General features: G+C 40.3%; 1 protein-coding gene across 10 annotated transcripts in view; it reads right to left on the bottom strand.

The window, feature by feature from the left end:
- The window catches only part of myo18ab (myosin XVIIIA b), a 112,570-nt gene that overhangs the window by 23,178 nt on the left and 70,691 nt on the right, over window positions 1–18,701 (bottom strand). For all 10 annotated transcript variants that reach the window (XM_027280822.1, XM_027280823.1, XM_027280828.1 and 7 more), the window contains 11 exons: window positions 16,307–16,450; window positions 15,776–15,865; window positions 15,093–15,212; window positions 9,987–10,098; window positions 7,585–7,712; window positions 6,526–6,680; window positions 5,996–6,119; window positions 3,934–4,041; window positions 3,740–3,832; window positions 2,888–2,998; window positions 1,132–1,236 (listed from right to left, as the gene is read on the bottom strand). In XM_027280822.1, coding sequence (XP_027136623.1) covers window positions 1,132–1,236; window positions 2,888–2,998; window positions 3,740–3,832; window positions 3,934–4,041; window positions 5,996–6,119; window positions 6,526–6,680; window positions 7,585–7,712; window positions 9,987–10,098; window positions 15,093–15,212; window positions 15,776–15,865; window positions 16,307–16,450 — 1,290 coding nt within the window. The remainder of the gene's footprint in view (window positions 1–1,131; window positions 1,237–2,887; window positions 2,999–3,739; window positions 3,833–3,933; window positions 4,042–5,995; window positions 6,120–6,525; window positions 6,681–7,584; window positions 7,713–9,986; window positions 10,099–15,092; window positions 15,213–15,775; window positions 15,866–16,306; window positions 16,451–18,701) is intronic.

Here is an 18,701-nt window from a genome sequence, read left to right as displayed (position 1 = left end):
AGACATCTGTGTCTCCAGACTAGAATATGTTGACAATAACACCTCCATGGGTAAAAACATTCTCTTTGACTAATTCTGGGCGTATAGTATTTGTGGTGTTATCTTGGGGTTTAAAGTCGATCCACCAGGATGAGTTCGTCAGAATGTGAGACTGACTCAGGCACTTCTGATGAACTTGAGAGTGTCTCTAATTCTCCTTGTTTAAGCATCAATAAATAATACAGCATAAGACATTAGAGGCTCCTGACACTTTCTGAACTCCTGACCTCACCATTGACCTTTGACTCCAGCAATTTTTCCACAACATGATTTACACACATTTAGCTCATAGATAAAAATACAAGTCTGATGTGGTTCTGTGTTAATTACTGATTTTTTTTAAAAGTCTGGAAACAATACATAAAATGGACATTAAAATGGACATTAATGTTAATATGCAGAGGGTTCCACCCTCTGCATATTAACATTAATGTCATAAGAATCTTGAGTCAAGGTCAAACAAAGAATTTGTCAATGCTGCTTACAAAAATATTGATTTAATTAAAACAATTGATAAATCATTTTAGTACTAGACTGTATATTTAAAAGGTTCTGATGATGAATTCTTGAACATTAAAAGTTTGACCTGTGTTCTGTCAGAGCACACAGCAGTCTAACATGTTCAGAAACAGGCTGCTCACTTTAAAATGAATCTGTCTGGACTGCTTTAGATGCAGCAGGTAACGTTCCTGCTCTTTTCCATGGAAGTCAAAGTCATTTATTCAGTCAGTATAAACGACTCACTTCAGTCAGATAAACACCCACATCTCCACCTACACACCTCACCAGCAGCACAGCTCCAGCTTTAGACCTAATAACGTTACCAACATTCTGCTAATATCCAACTCTGCATCACCATTTGATGTGCTGTGTACAGACACACACATCAAGTCCTGCTGAAGAGAAATTCTCTTTATTTTCTATTTCACACAAGTTTCTTGGGAAAGTTTAAACTTTTAATCTGGAGTGACTGACTTCATAATCTACAAAGGAAATCAGCCCCCAGTATGTTTTACATTATCTATCTGAGATCCTGTTTTCAGTTCAACAGAGTGCACGCTGTGTACTGTGTGCTGTGTACTGGGTGGTTACCTTGTCCTGTGCTGACAGAAGCTTTGACTCCAGCTCTCTCTTCTCTTTCAGCACCTTCTGCTTCTCATCGTACTCTTCTTCAAGCTGGACTTCCATTTGTTTTAGCTACACACACAAACACACACACATGGAAATGAGTAAATTCATAGTTGTATCTGATCACACAGAAGTACATGAAGTAGTGAACACATTGCTGAACATACAGGCTGGAATGTTAATTTCATTACAGGGTCATTAAAAGCTAAAAGCTTCATGTCAACAGGATTATTAGATATCTTGTGTGGGATTCAGCCTGTCTGAGCTTCACGTGTACCTATCCAATGATCCTCTGAACATCCACAGCCATCTGTTTTCATTAGTCAGTTCTGGAGATACCATGTTTAAAAAAAAAGTCTTGGCATAGGGAGGCATCAAAATTTGAAGTGATCATCTTATAATGAGGCCAGAATTATGCAAACGCTGCGATCTTGTGAAAACACTGTCCAGTCTACAGTAGATTATATTTTCATACTTTTGATTGAAGTAGTAAGGAGTAAGGAGGTTCTGTGTTGAGGACCTAAAGACCATAAATGTTGCAGTTTACACAGACAATACTATTCTTTCATTTATCAGCATCATCCATCATGAAATAAGAGATCAGCATGTAAATGTTACAGTGTAGACAAAGTGCTCTCAGCTTGTGTACGTGTGCAAAAAGCTAATTATGCGTGAGCTAATGAGGGCTTGACTGGTGGAGGCCGGTGACAGAGCCATCAACAAAACTAACACAAAACAACATTAACACACACATTGACTCACTCTGCCACCCACACATACAGTATCCACACACACTGCAACACTGCATTCCATCAGATTAATATCATGTGGCACTTAAACCACAGATGAAGCCATTATGTTGACATATAAACAAATGTGACTCAGAAGAAAGGTCAAATAATTTACATTTGAATCTATACTACTGTAAGAGTGTTAGGTATTAGAGCCACGACAAACACAATAAAGCTGTTTTGTCTGGATACAACATGCTCATCTGATGATATGAATAACATAAAAGATGCTTCATGGTGCGCTGGGATTTAAATTTTAACAAACCTGTCAGTGCAGGTACACACTATGCAATGTCATTTACATCCCCACTCGCTCCGGACGGGAAGGATGACATGACTCTTTTGTTATATACGTGGAAAAAAATACTGTGGAAATGTTAAGTTACACTGAATTTACCATGACACAGATAAACATGGAAGAAGTGGTTATTTAGATTGAAATAACGGCAAATCAGTGAAACATGATAATAGAGATAATTCATGATGTTGGTGTTATTGAAGGGCCCGGCGACTGTTGGAGGAAATATTGCAATCAGAGGCCACAAAATTGGCAAAACTGGAGCTATCTAAGATCTGTAAGGTGTGTGTGTTACGCATGTCTTTAATGGATCCGACTGCCATTGTGCATTTTTTTTAATGGAAGAAGGGAGGCTACATGTGAGGAAATAATTTTTTCACACACACAAAAAAAAAAGTAATTGAGTAATCAGTAATAGAATAAAGACCTCCCGGAGTCTTTTTTAATCTTTAATCTTGTGTGTGTTGCCCTTCAATAACTATCTGACTGGCTGGTTCAGTCATTACACACTGATCCTGACCTGTGAGTAAAGATACTAATTCCAGCAGAAAACTTGTGAGAGGAGCAGCGACCTCTCTGCTGCTCATCATTTGTCTTCAACAGTACTGAAATGTTTCATAGACCTCCTCACCTTCTTGCTGCAGGACTGTCTGATCTCCTCCACCTCATCGTCTTTGCTCTCGATCTCCTTGGAATGGGTTTGACGTAGACGCTCCATCTCCATCTCCAGACGCAGTTTGGCCTTAAAGACAAATGCAGACATTGCAAACTCTGCTCTCATTGTGACATAAAGCAAAACTTTGTTGATTTCCAACCATATTTCCATAAATGACTCATAGGCGTGTGTTTGTCTGCAGGACTTACTGTTGTTTAATATGTATAACATATCAGTCTGACTTTATTCATGTGTTGGATTCTTCTAAGTTTTGTTATGTAATAGATCTGGCTTCATTCACCTACAGCTCTCACTGATGAGCTTGTGATGGTGATGCTCTAGATGCAAAGATTAGTGTGTGGATTGATGAACATGTCTCTTTAGATTGCCAGCAGCAGGGGAGCAATGTGATTTACTCTCAGTGTCTCCACCCTGTCTCCTGCATGATGACTGACGGCCTCTGTGTCTTTGGGATTTTTTCTTTGATTGTTTCAAAGACGAAGAACATTTTTGTCTTGTATGTTGTAGCTATTGAAATATTAAACATCACAGAAGCAAGAACATTTTTTTAGAAATATGTATACTTGTTATAATTTAGTAAGTAAGAGGACAGATGTTAAAGTGAATGTCTGTGTCTTCCAAACAGCCATCAGGGTGGTGTAATAGTTGAAGCACTAAGTGTCTGTTGTGTAGTCAGGACTTTGTATGTATGTCAGGTCTAGCTGTGTTTTTTTGACCCCTACCAATTAAAAATGAATAAATGCAGCTTTAATATTGTGTTGAATATTTTCCTGCACTGCACTGCACTGCACTGCGCCCTGTCTGTACCTGCTCCAACATCTGGATGGTGCCGGCCTGCTCATCCAGCTCTTCTTCCTGGTCCTTCACCTTGGCTTCCATGTCGCGGAGCTGCTTCCTCACCTGAATAATAGAAAATAATACATAATATAAATATACTGCAAAGCTTTCAGTTTTTAGATTGTGGGTTTGTATTTCTATTACAGACTGTAGAGAGAAAAGACCTTGGCCAACGATGCCTCATCCTTGGATTCCTGGGAGTTGAGATCCTGCAACTCAGCATCCAGCTGGTCCAGCTTCAGGTTGACTGCACACACCTCCAGGTCCTTGTCCTGTGAAACAGAAGGTTACAGTCAGGACAGAGGAGGAGGGACGGTGAGGAAACTACAGTGTGAACGTGGAACAGGAACAGACACATACATGTAGCTGTGAGCTGTGTGCACACATGGAGGAAGATCTACACAACTTGACTTCATAATTACTGCAGAACTTCACTAAAGACCCAATCAAGAGCCAAAGTGATGTTGATGAAGTTTCAACACATATATAGATCTCATTATTACACACGTGGTACCATACAGCTAAAACAAATGCCACAGCCAATCTTGACAACACTAATGTCCGATGCATCTGTATTTTGAGTTTGGTCTCTTTTCTTTAACAAGTCACATGTACACATCATAATATAATGATATATAATAACTAATGCAGCCATTATCTACAAGAGTTCTATCAGAGATGCTGTCCTAATATGGCCTCCATGTGAACGAGTCTGTGAGTGCAGCATTGTGATTTCACAGGGTGGACCTGTCAAACGTGTGGAGCAAACAACACGTGGCTCGTCACAGGTTCAGCTTTCTGAAGTTTACTTTCAGAGTTTATTCTTGTTTCCATGCCGTGCATCTTTTGTGTACACTACAGCTTAGACAATGGAACAGTACAGTGGAGTGGTGTGACGCTACAGACACATGCTTTAGTGTGTGAAATGATACCTTTAATGTATTTCATATGCAGTAAAGAAATAACGTGTGAATGAATGTTTAAGGAGAATTATTATTATTATTCACAGATATTAGAATCTGCATGGATGCCGCTGCAACTTGGATGTGTGTGTGTGTGTGTGTGTGTGTTTGTGTAATGGAAGTGTTTTTAACAACTGCATGGCCATACATAGTTTGCTTTATTATAAAGAACTCAGATTAGTGTTCTAACTGAATGAATGTTGATATTTAATCATTATGCAGAAACTCCATCCTGCCCTGAAGTTCATCTTGAGATGTTGGCTGAACAAAACTACAGATTAAAGATGACATCATTCATTTAAAATGAATAAATAATAAAATAAAGTAATGTCATGAAAGGTTGAATTCAAATGATAAGCCTAACCAATGGTCTACCAACAAGCTTTTTCCAGAGCGTTTCATCCAAACAGTCCTCAGACTTCTAACAGTCTTCAGGGATGAGGTCTGCTCAGTTGTCATGGTGATGGATCTGTTGATATGCATTGATAGCAGCTACAGAGCTTCATGTCAACATATCCACGTCCACGACAGCCGAGCAGACCAGTACTGTGTTCACTTAATGTCCAGTGCAACATATTTACTGCCCTCTAAACAGTTCAGGACATGTACACTGCTGCGTGCTACAAACTCACAATGCAATGAATCCAAAGTATCACTTTACTGCTGCAAGTGTGTCCTATAAACATTTTAAATGAGTGAATAAAGGAGTGATTTCAGTGTGGAAAAGGTCCAGAAAAAGAGTGCATCTTAAGTCCCCTCTTAAGATGCACTCTTTTCATTCAAATAAAAAATAAATAAAAATAATTAATATTTTTGAAGAATTTACTTTGAACATTTTACTCTTTTATTGTGTGTTTACTGTTTTCAGCAACTTGTTTCGTTCCTTGGTTTCTATTCTCTCTTTTTATTCAATGTGTTTATATTTTATTAATTCATGCATTTTTTCCACTGTATTTTATTTATTACAACATTTTATCATTGCATGGTCAAATTTGATTTATTTGCACAAAATTCTATTCATTGTTGTTCATTTCTGTTTACACTTTTTGCTCTGTGACACGTGAAGTGTTACACATAGAAATCATTACCTCACTCAGCCCTTTTACACATAAACATCAGGACAGTTCTTTTTGTATGAGTGGTTCCACTTTTGTGGCCATTTGGCAGGAAAATAAACTACAGAGGAAAAAGCCCACCACCATCACCAGAGCAAATGGATCATCCCAAAGTGTCGGGATACAGTCTGGAGCACACAGACACAAACCTCCAGCTGCTGGCGGAGGCTGAAAGCCTCTCCGGTCAGCATATCTTTCTCTCGGGCCAGTTTCTCCTTCAGGCTCCTCTCCCTCTGCACCTCCTCCTGGGCTGCACTCAGCTCACTGTCAAACCTGCATGCAAACACACACACAAATACACACACTGATAAACACTGTCAAAACACACACATCAAGCACAATTACTGACACACTGATGACACGTGAAAGTCTAAAGCACTTAAAATGTGCTGAGCTGGACACAACGACCCTACATCTGTTTTAACTACAGCAACATGCATATTCAGCAACAGATACACAGCTACAGTGTACGGACACACACACACACACACACACACACACAAAAACACACACACATACACACTTTAGCAGCAGGATTTTTTTACAGTTATCTTTGTTACTACGACAACATCTGTGGATCCTACACAGTCTATGGGAGCACAAGGGAATAATGTAATATGCCTGTGTGAAGTGTCTCGTATCTACAGACATCACTGTGTGTGTGTGTGTGTTTACGGACTTCCTCTGCTTCTTCTCCAGGTCATGGTTGCGGCTCTGCTGGCCCTCCAGGTGAAGTTTGGTGTCCTGCAGTTCAGCTGTCAGTCGTTGGCTTTTCTTCTTCAGCTGCTGGATGTTGCGCTGTGACTCCTCATTATCGGCCTGCAGGTCGCTGATCTACGTACGCACAGACACACACACACGCACGCACGCACGCACACACAGGAGGTAAGTATGATGTTATTTACAGTATGGCCATTTATAGTTTACACAGCTATGGGAGTTATACTGGTGTGTTCTTGACACCATCTAAACTTAGATGTGAGCTTCATTAAGCTTTCTTGCACACAGCGTACCCGTTTCCCCACGGCAATGACAACAGATTTAGCTAGTGCACATGACTGCAGGCCTAAAATGAGCTTCCTGATGACCACTTACTATTAAAAATTCTACCTAATATAAACTTCATAGTTAAATAGTTTGGCCTTCTTTTGGCAATAAACATGTATCTGAAGTTGTCAGCATATCAAAGGGGTTTCTGTGCGCCTCATTGATGACTGCATGAGATAAAACTGAAACTAAGACTAAGACTCATTTCAAATCAAAGACTTACTGTACAAATATCTCTGGATTACTGTGATTTTAATAACTTTAATATAACTGCACTGCTCTCTGGATGCAGGTACAGGTCCTTGAGGTACCCACAGACAGTGACCCATAGTAACAGCGTGACTCACTGAGGGAATTGTGTTCATGTTGTGTACTTTATGTACTTCACTGTTGTGTAATGATGGGTGTAAAGTGTGATGTAGATCTTCCCTGTGATGAACAATAATTCCCTCCTGGTGACACTATAACTAAAGATATTTGAATTATTCTAACAAAAAGCTAATTATCTTCAGCTTTGTCTAATGTGGGCGTCGACTTGAACATCATATTATTGACATTACTATTAAATATTACATTACATATTACTGACTTAGTTTTAATACAAATAAAAATGAATGGGTTCTAAAATACGTAGAGTCATAATATTGATGGACTATGTCGTAGATTAACAATAGCAGGTGTGTGTGCTCACCCTCCTCTCCAGCTGCCGTTTGTTCTGCTGCTCCACCTCCAGCTTGTCATCAAACTCCTGCTGCATTCTCTTCTTGGTGAACTCGATCTCTCTGATGGCTCGTTCATACTTCAGCCTCCACTCTCCTCCTGTCACATCAGCATGCTCACAGTCACAGCCTGCTTCATCTCCTTCATTTCATTTCTTACATATCCACCAAAAACACTGCATCAGGATTATATGAAACATCTCCCAACTTCAACCTAGCAATAAGATCTAAATAATTAAATAAAAACACTGAATCATGAACATTAATATTCATCTTTAAAAATAATTTGGTGATTTCCATTGTCAGCTCAGTTCAGTTCAGAGAAGCATACATTGATGAAAGAAATAATTGTATAGGAAATATTTGATGATATTGTTCCTGATCTGCTCCTGTTTTAGTTTCTTGTTGATGCAAACTCAATGTTGCCTCAATGTTCAAATTCAGATCAATTTTGTAGAAAAAAAATGAAATTCCGTATAGTGTACATTTCCACATTCATTCATTATTTATCAGAATAAAGTCAACCTTTGTTATACTTTATTATATTTACTAATTAGTCACAAAGCTTCCACATGCATGCCATCGTTGATGACAATACTTCCTGTACCGATGTTTCAGAATATAAGTCATAGACCTCCTCAGTCCTATGAGCTGATGGATACATGACAGAACCCAAAAAAGGTATTTCTGTATGTCTAATGTGTTCTTTGTATATTTTTTGCGTTGTTAACATTTATGTTGCAGTAGTAGATGCTAATCACTGACATGGTAATTCTCAACCTGCATCAGTGTTAAAGTTAGCTTAGATGTTAATTATTCTGCAAGCTTATAATAATTTTTTCCTTTGTGTGAGTGTGAGTTTTCACAGTTTTACAAAGAACAGGTTTAACTAAAAGCCTGAATCTAAGCACGCTCCTGATTAACTGTCTGCTACACTAACCTGGACAACGCTAAAGCAGAAATAACATATCTAAGACTTCTTCTCTGCACACACAAGGCTCATTTCTCTCAAATTGTGTGCACATTGTTGTTACAAACCACGTTAGTGAGCACAAGACAATCCATCCACCTGACAGGTGTATATCCTGCATATCAAAATGCTGGACCAGGACACAGGTGAGTCTTGGACTGGTCACAATAAAAAGATTCTGATCTTTGGGGCGGTGTTTAGCTCAGTTGGTAGAGCAGCCATCCCATGTACAAAGGCTCAGTCCTTGCTGCGGAAGCCCAGGGTTTGAATCTGACCTGTGACTCTTTCCTGCATGTCATTCCCCATCTCTCTCTCCCCACATTCCTGTCACTCTTCAGCTGTCTCTGTCAAATAAAGCTTGAAAAGGCCAAAAAAAATAATCTTAAAAAAAAAAGAAAGAAAAAGAAAGAAGACTCTGATCTTCAGATCTTTGATAGATTTGAGACTGGCCCTGCTCTTTATTCCTTCTTCTCCAACAGTCTCACGACAGCTTAGCTTACCCAAAGTCTTTAGCCGAGTCACAGTCTAAGATTTTTGACGTCAGGCTCTTTTTTCCTGCTGCAGACAACATCGGAATCTTTTAGCAATGATGTTGCTCTGGCTTTATTGTTGTCACAACTCAAGTGTATAACAGAATTTTACTAAAGTTCACTGGAGGAACACCTCAGAAAAATATTACATTACTCAACTTTATAGATGTGCATAGTGCAATTCAAATGAATTATTATGAAAGCAATAAGCTCAGCTGAAGTGGCACCATGATGATGCTGATGTTTGATTTGTGTATCCAGACAGTTTAAAACTGGATCATCACTTCCAACAACTCAGACAAAGTTGTCTTGAAATAGCCTATATATATATATTTAATGTACTTCAGGTCTGACATGAAAAATAACGTTGTGATTGTGTTGCAGTGTCATTCACCTGAATCAAAGCTCTGCTGTGGTGCAAACAAGTAAAGCTGTTCCAACCTATGTAGCATGAATAAAAACACTTAGAAAAATCAATTCTGCATTCACAGAGTCTGTATGGCACAAAGATAGCTGGCAGCCTGCCTGCAGGGCTTCTGGAACAGAATCCTGACTTCATCTTTCACTTTAAACGGATCCATTTCTAATGTACTTCTTCACATCTGATTTTTCTTGGCTTTTGTCAGAGCATCGACCGGACACCAGCCTACAGATCCTGCACCTCCCCTGAAGAACTCACACTGGCTGTTCTGGAGGGAATTACTACTATTAACTATAAACTGGACTCTGTGTGTGTACAGTTCATACTGGGAATGGACTACAAACCAATACAAGTTTGTGATGAGACTGCTGGAGGTGTTTGGGTTTACAACCATTCAGCAGAGGAAAGATGCTGTGAACACGCTGTCTGCGGCATGTCTGTTTTGTCACTGACCTGTGTCATCATCATCCATCTCTCCATTCAGTTCAGAAGCCCTGATGAGCCGAGCCTCCATCACCTCCATCTCCATGGACTCCATCTGTTTCTTCATGGTGTCAAACTTGCCCTGGTGGACAAGAGAGAAGAAGCAGTTTCTATGATATCTTTATACACAGCAGAGACACGCTTAGGTCAGACACCACAGAGGAAAGGTTTGGTCATTGTTGGTGTAGGACTGAAATTTGAAGTATTAAGTATTCACAGCTCTTGCCATGACACTTAACATTGAGCTCAGGTGCATTCTGTTTCCACTGATCATCCTTGAGATATGTCTACAACTTGGTTGGAGTCCACGTGTGGTAAATTCAGTTGAGGACATGATTTGGAAAGGCACACACCTGTCTATATAAGGTTCCACAGTTAACAGTGCATGTCAGAGCACAAACCAACCACCAAGACAGGGTTGTATCGAGGCACAGTGGCCTCCATCATCCATAAATAGAAGAAGTTTGGAACCACCAGGACTCTTCCTAGAGCTGGCCGACCAGCTAAACTGAGCTTAGTCCTCTTCTAAATTCTCTTGTCTGCTGAAACAAAGATTAAAACTCTTAAAACTCCTTGGGCTGAATGCCAAGTGTTATGTCTGGAGGAAAGCAGGCACCGCTCTTTACCTGGCCAATACCATCCCTACAGTGAAGGATGGTGGTGGCAGCATCATGCTGTGGGACTTTTTCAGCTGCAGCATCGAGGAAAAGATGAACACAGCATTGTACAGAGACATCCTTGAGCACACAGTCAAGATAACAAAGGAGTAGCTTTGGGATAACTCTGTAAATGTCCTTGAGTGGCCCAGACAGAGCCCAGACATGAACCCAACTAAACATCTCTGAAGAGTTCTTAAAATGGCTGTGCACTGACGCTCCCCATCCAACCTGACTTGGATTCTTTGAGTTCCTGCAAAGAAGAATGGCAAAAAACTGCCCAGAAACAGGTCTGCCAAGCTTGTAGCATCATACTCATTCACTCACTATGATTTCTCAATTGAATCCATCCTGGGAAAATGCTGTAACATAACAAAATGTGGAAAAAGTAAAACGCTGTGAATACTCTCCAGATCTACTGTATTATTTAATCATCAGACATTGTAGTGTATGTATCTTATTGGAGACATGTTATTGCAACATAAGTTTGAGCTTTTGAGTTATTTGCTCATCAAGTTCCAATACTTGATATACAGTATATGTGAGGTTTCAACACAATACACATAATCATCGCCACTGGCATGATTTGCTATAAACAGATTTGGACTGTTTCCAAAGGCCTCCTGGGAACACTACCTTGGGATGTTTGGGGAAATCATGAGGAGACAATGCTTTAAGGGCAGTGAACACATCCTTCCTTTAGTTTCTTAACTATGTAAACTGTCGGGGGGTAGATTGAACCTTGTTAGTTAAGTTGAATGACATGTATTAATCATCATTTGCCTTTCAGTGAAATACTCCATACTCAATACTCCAAATCTGTAAACATAACAACATCCAGCGCACCTTCCCTCTGTGTGAATACCCACATTGCCCCCTTGTGCCTCTCTCTCAATCACACACAAGAAGGAAATACAATCCATCCCACATTTCTATAAGCCGGACCATTTGCAGGCAGCCCCTCCCACGGCTATATGAGCTGTCATTGAAAAAAATAAATCTATCCCACCCCCCTGATAAAAAAATAGAGAAAGAAATCATGTCAAAAATGTCAAAGAGTGAACTAAATGGATCGAGGGAGCAGGAGGAGGGCAGCGCTGGAGAAATGGCCTGACAATATGATTTCACAATTACAGTCATCACCACACTGCGTGTGTGCGCGTGTGCGTGCGTGCGTGCGTGCGTGCGTGCGTGTGTGAGTGAGAGAGAGAGAGAGGGAGGCAGAGGCAGCAGCAGCAGCAGAAAATGCTGATGGATAACAGAGAAACAAGGCGACATTGGTGAGCGTCACACACTGCTGTGTGTGTCAGTGAGCTGCTGTTTCACTTCTTTACCTGATGAATATTTGTTTGAAATATAATTTTTAAAGTCTGTCCTAATACTGCACTGACATGCCACATACACTATAGAGTCAGCTGAAAGAGTTAATGGTTGCTGTACTCATCAATCATCAACACTGTAAAAGATGTGGAACAAAACGCACACTCCCCACACGAGGAGTGAAATAAGTCATGTGGTTTGGGATTTGATTGCAGGGACTTTGTCTCAGAGCAGACTTTGAAAATACACTAAAACTCCTGAAGCCTCACACCAGTGTCAGTCCAACTTCAAAATGTGTGATTGTACAATCCTGGACAACTTCTTGCATCCTAATTGTTCTATGAAGGAACTTCATAACCAGAAAGGAGAGAAAGTGATGATGACAGAAACCAATGACTCTTTAAACATACTGACACGCACACATTACATTAAGAGAAGATTAATACGACACTGACAGAGCCGATCATTTACAACCTGCCCAAGAGGGATCAGATTTGAAGAAAGTCAATGAGCCTCATGGAAGAACACGAACAGAGTCACTCTTAAGTATGAACTAAATTTATGAATCATTTAACAAAAATACATTTTGTGCAAAATGAATATTCTCTTCATCATATCATCAGGGTTTGCCACTTTAAGTCTAATGATTTTTATTGGCATCTCTGACAGTTGATGGCTGCCTCAGGGTCTTCTTTTAAATATCTAACTTCCTGTCAAACCCTTCCTCTATATTTATGGCACAGTACAGCACTGCCCTGATTACATGTTTTTGGCAGTTGTATTCATATTTTTACTAATTGTTTTGGACCACAGACACTGCCGGATATGCTTTTTAACAGCTGACATTTACCAACTGAGAACTCGTCTGACAGCACCTCTAGCACTACGAGTTGCTATGGTTACGGGGACACACCCTGAAACTTTATAATGATAATAAGTTTTTGGTTGGTATGGCTGTACAAAATCATGAATGTAGCCTGATCCTGAACCTAAAAACATGTACTGAAAAGTTGTACATGGTTGATTGCTTGAGTAAAACTTGAGACAAGCTTTGCACAGAAAGAGTCAAGAGAACAGCTGTTCAAAGCATCAATCTGTAAACACTGATGGTCAAGTATTTCAACTTGATGGCTGCATTAAAGAACATTATGCAGTGTGTCATTTCTTTATCAGGTGTCAAGTAATGTGACCTGTTTGGTTTTTTTTCTTTAATACATGCATTGGTGAAAAGAGTACCAATCTTGTTTTCTTATGGTATTGTAAATGACAACATCCATAATGAAATAAAGAGGATGTATGCAAAACTTCCCACTGGCACAGGGAACTGTAAGTGTAACAGTGTTTTTGTTTCTACAACGACAGAAAATACCAAAACTGTCTGTGCTTGTATTGTTCTGTACATACTGTAGAAAATGGAGCAAATGAAAAGCCGGATTCGTGTAAAACAGGGTTTGTTTGTCTAGCTGGAAAGCTCATTTAGACAATGATGCTTTACAGCTAGCAGGTCGTGTTCTCAGGATCATTTCATCTGCAGATGTGGGAATAGGAGTTCATGTGGGCGTGTGCATGTGTGTGGCAGTTGTGTTGTCATTTGTGTTTATTTGTACAATGCAGAAGTTGAACATGATTAGAGTTCCATATGTTCTCTGTGAGGAAGAAACTAATTAGTGCCAGAAGAAAAAAGTGAGATACGGTGAGAATTCTAAAAAGAGTGTTTGAGACTGTACAGAGAAAAGGATGTGATCACATACAGTACTCTTTGATCCATGGAAAATAATAATATACCTTTGCTTTCTGCCTTTGCTCCCCTTTAATGGTTATGGATTTATCTGTCTTACAGTAATAGAGTATATTTTGGACTGACCACATGGAACACACAAACCTTCAGTTGTGCAGTCAAACTACAGAAGAACTGTGTGAAGTTACTACAGATGAGCTGAAATCACTTCATTCAGCTGAGTCGCTGATCTGAGCAGGTACTCCTTTCCTTTCATTGTTCAGCTATGTGGACTTTGTACTGTTGACCAACTGTAAATCATCTTGACAGCACTGACCTTTAAGGGAACAGAGAGTTGTAGAGACCAAATCTGAGCCAGTTATCATATTAGCTGTGTTGCACTGTCCAATTTTACAAAGCCCAGCTCTGCTGAGTGAAGCATAGTGAGCTTCTGAATTTGGAATCTGTATCTTAATGAATAACACAAATGAGCTAGCTTGTATGTTGACTGGTGCTTAGCAAGCAAGCTAGTTTGAGGGATCTGGCTCCATTGGTATGATGGAAGCTGTCACATTTACCCACAGTAGCTAATCCTAAGTCACCTTACTTCTTGAAGCACGCATTTCACCTGGACATGTGTCACGTTGTGGTCTTTCGAGGCACTGAAGGTGTTTTCCATCAGCTCTGCAGTTTGAATGTATCACAGTGCATTTCTCTGAAAGGCTGATGCACTTCAGTGAACTGTGTGCTGAAAGTCTTTACAAAACTACAAACTGGCTGTTTGAATATGAGAGAGCCTTTCACTTATCCACATTTTATTTTATACACAACATTTTACAACATTCATGCTCCTCTTGGAGCATTACGATGGACTCGAAAAGCAGGGCTGGCAGTTAGCAGCAGCTAACAGTTCTGCTCTTCTATAATTCAAGCTTATGTGCTAATTTAAAATCTGTATAGAAATGAACAGACATTAAAGGACAATTTACAATGTGCCTTTGCATCAGACTTCATTGTGAAGTCAGAGAGAGTGGCTGTGTTGGAGAAACATTTATTACCTGACCGCTAAAGGACTAATTGGGCAATAAACAGTTATCCGTCTCGATTTGCCGTCACAATAAGGCACTTCTTTTTTCATATGCTTTAATAGAAGTCTGCTCGGAAACAAAAGTATCGAGTGAAAGAACGGGTCAGTGCTTTAATGGACACAGTGAGACATTACTCCTCTGGTGTGTGACAATTTTAATCAAACCTAAACTTAGAGTTAGACATTCACTGCATCATGTGAGCACAACATGGCCTTCTTATTCTGCACACATGACTGTGCTTCACACAAGTTCTCTTTTCTTGCATCTGTGTGTGTGTGTGTGTGTGTGTGTCTACCTGCAGGTCCTTCATGTCCTTCTCCAGGCGGAGTCTCTCAGAGGTTTCAGTCTCCAGGAGCTGAGAGGCTGACTCCCCAGTGTTGCGCTCATCAGCCAGCTCTGATGACAGCTCTGTGATCTGATGCAACATACAAACGTACAAACACAGATTCGAGATCACTTTCACTGGCATCATTCTATTTCAGAAATTTATAAATGAGAAATGAAATCATTTCCATCAGAAGATAAGATATATCAGAATCAATCAATAATGAGTTTGTTTTCATCTTCCTGTCAGGGAGGGACTGAGATGGAAGGATAAGATGCAAGTGAAGGAAACAAGGAGACATTTAGGACTGAGAGTGAGAGTTCTCTCTCTGGCTGACAGTTTCAAGTGTCTCACTATAACCTGCATCACACTGCAACCCTACTCAACAATGATGTCACCATGTACACACAGTGCTACATCACTGGAGCAAGGTGAGAAGATCAACCACTGGAGGTCCGAACAGTGTTCACATGGTAAGTTGTTGTTTAAACTAGATTTTATAGAATCAGATATATTCTTTGTTTGTAGAAGTAGTAAAATTCAGAATTTACTCGATTTTTCACACAATTCTGACTTTATTCTCAGAATGGTAGGATTATTCTCAGACATGGCCCAGCTCCTGTGTGTGTGTGTGTGTGTGTGTGTGTGTTTACCCGACTCTCGAGGCGGTCGCTGTTCAGTCTCAGCTCGTTCCTCTCTTTCTCCACCTTCTCCAGCTTCTGCTTCAGCTGCTGGATCTCTTCCTGAGAGAAAAAAAGACAGACAGACAGACAGACATGTTTGTGAGCATACAGCAGATGGAGCGAATGAATCAGCTACAAACTTTAAATAAATAATTCTCATAACTCTGGTCTACTTTTGGCTCATTTGTAGGGCTGTGTATATATGGGTGTTTTCCTGGTGCACAACGCCCCGTCCTTATCCAATAGATGTGATGCAGTTTGACTGATTACATGTTATGATCAAACAAATATTTATTGTAAACATTTCAATAAAGATCCTAGAAAAGATTTAGTGTCCAAAAGATCAAAATTTCAGGAATTTCTATGTAAAATTCTGGACAAGGAACATGAACATTGTGTTCAACATCATTCTGACCAGCCAGCAGAAAAAACTCCTACAAGACAAACACCTACATCATTCACACCATCCTGTAGAAATGCACCAGTGTAGTGTGTACTCACGTCCTTGCCACGGATCTGCTCCTCAGTGAGCTGCACCTCTATCAGAGGTCTGACTGTGGTCAGGAGTTTCCACCAGGGCCAGTGTTTGACACCACGGTTCTTCTTTATGTTCTTCTGGATGCAGCGGATGGCCAGATCCTGGATCTGTCTCACACACACACACACACACACACAAATGTGTTTGTTATATTCTGATTTCTGTTTTGCTGCACTACGGGCTCTTCATTGCACAGTTGACAGTTCAGTTTGTACAGTTAAGATAATAGTACTTTTATTGGTACTTTTTCCATCTCTGGTCACTTCCTTTACTTTGCAGAATGGTGCATGTATTTTGACTAATGGCTGCATCGCAGACAGACTTCTAACATTCCAAGCACAAATTAACTGGCTTGTTGAAGACACATGAAGAGAGTTCTTCCCTAACTCTCTGCAGGCTGGCAGGACTGGGATTGTAGAAATGTTATCTCATCAGACACTTCATGCAGCTAGAAAAGTCACTTTCCATTTTCAGCTTAGGAGGTCAGGAATAACTTCAATAAGTTCCAGTCTGAGCTACTTCTGTTGGTGATGCCTGATGACTTAACCAAGTAGTGGAGTTTAAAAGTATATTAGAGTTAGGACGAGTGACAGCAGTGAAAGATGTGTGTGGCAGGATGAAAGGAAAGATCAGCAGCCTCAAAGAGCAGGTTGAGAAACACTGATCTGGGTCATTTCACTCTAAACTGCATCTGAATACTTTTACACACTTCACATTTGATTCCCACACTCTTACTGACCTGGACAAGAAAATACTCTTCCCTTAAACTTCCACTCAACAACAAGAGAAACCCAAGAAAGACTTATCTCATTGTTAGTTGAGTAAATTTGAGTCTTGATTCTTATCCTTGAGGAGCAGCTACTGTAGTTCGATTAACCTGATTCATCGGAAATTAGACTGAATAGAAAGAGTGGGTATGCTGCAGTGGTCACTTAAGAGGTCCACTGTGGAGGTTTTAGTGGCATCTAGCAGTGACAGAACAGAATTCTGCTTGCCTCACACTCCCCTTCCAAACAGCGTGAGAGGAACTACATTGCCCAGAAGACTTGCAGAAATGCAATCCAGAGTTTGGTTTGTTTGTTCTGATTGTTGTTTGTTATTTTCAGGTGATTACACACCAATGAAAACACACTTATAAATATAATATTTATTTCCTGTCATATTCTGGAAATAGAGCCCCCTAAATCTGACACACTGCTACTTTAAACATCTGCGCCTTCTGCTGCCCTCTACCTCTCCTTTATACCTGGCACCTGGGAGGCATCAGATTCTCTCTCTGTCTCACACACACCACACACAGAGCAGCAGCGTCTGCCTGAGCCCACCTGTTCCCAGTCGTGGGGGCGGAGGTGGGTTGGGGGTTCTGTCTTTAGGCAACTATTTAATTAGGCTCAGTGTTGGTTGGCTGGCAGTGGAATCCCTCATGCTCCTCCACTCTCAACTGTTCCCAAGAATGTCAAAGAGATAGAGAGGGGAGAGACAGACTGCACGGCTTCAAAGCAGCCAGCGGATCTCTTCTATTTGTCTATTCCCCCATGGCGAGGCACCATCTCTCTCTTTTTCCAGCTTTCCTTCTTTTCTCTGTTTTCTCATTCTCATCCTCCCTCTCACTTATTTCCCAGAGTGCTTTGAACGCTGCTCTCCCAGGCTGGGTGAGGGGGGCTTGGAATGAAATACGGGGGGGAAATTCCCCAGAGCAGGAACAGACCATATAGAGGAGCAAACTAATTGATTATGTGTTGTGGCAATAAGAAGAGGCCTTAAGCTCATTTCTAACTACCTCTCTGAGTATAGGGATGTTTATCAATGACAGAACTATGAGTCAGCACAAAGTAAATGAAACTTTTAATATTTAAGACGGATTTGTGAGTGGAGAACAGTAGGGAAATAGTGAGGGAAAACCAGTTTAGAATCAGATATTTTCAGCAGCTGTTTTGGAGAATAAGAAACGTTAACAGTACAATTCCATCATGAGCAGACTGTCATTACATTCTATAAATCATCTCAGCCTTTACTTTGAATGCCCTCCACATTGGCTGGATTCAAACAGCCTTCAAACCCATGCAGGATCCAAAGCAAACTGAAATCTGAACTCACCATTCACTCTGCACACAGATCAGAGCTGCAAACACAACTTGTAATTTTCAGCTTCACAATAAAAGCACTCAGCTGGTGACATTATTGTTTATGTTCTGTTCTGCATCATGGTTTTATCTTCTAATGCATCATGTGGTTCATCAGGATCTTCAGGTCCCCTTTGAAGATATCACCTGACTCTCACTGGGACAGATGTAATAATGTTATATATCTGATTCTGCAGGTTTGTGGTACAAAGAATGAATCCAACCACTGACCTGT

The sequence above is a fragment of the Larimichthys crocea genome, chromosome VII, assembly GCF_000972845.2.
Source record: "Larimichthys crocea isolate SSNF chromosome VII, L_crocea_2.0, whole genome shotgun sequence".
NCBI classification, from domain to species: domain Eukaryota; kingdom Metazoa; phylum Chordata; class Actinopteri; family Sciaenidae; genus Larimichthys; species Larimichthys crocea.
This window is presented reverse-complemented; position numbering and strand designations above follow the sequence as displayed.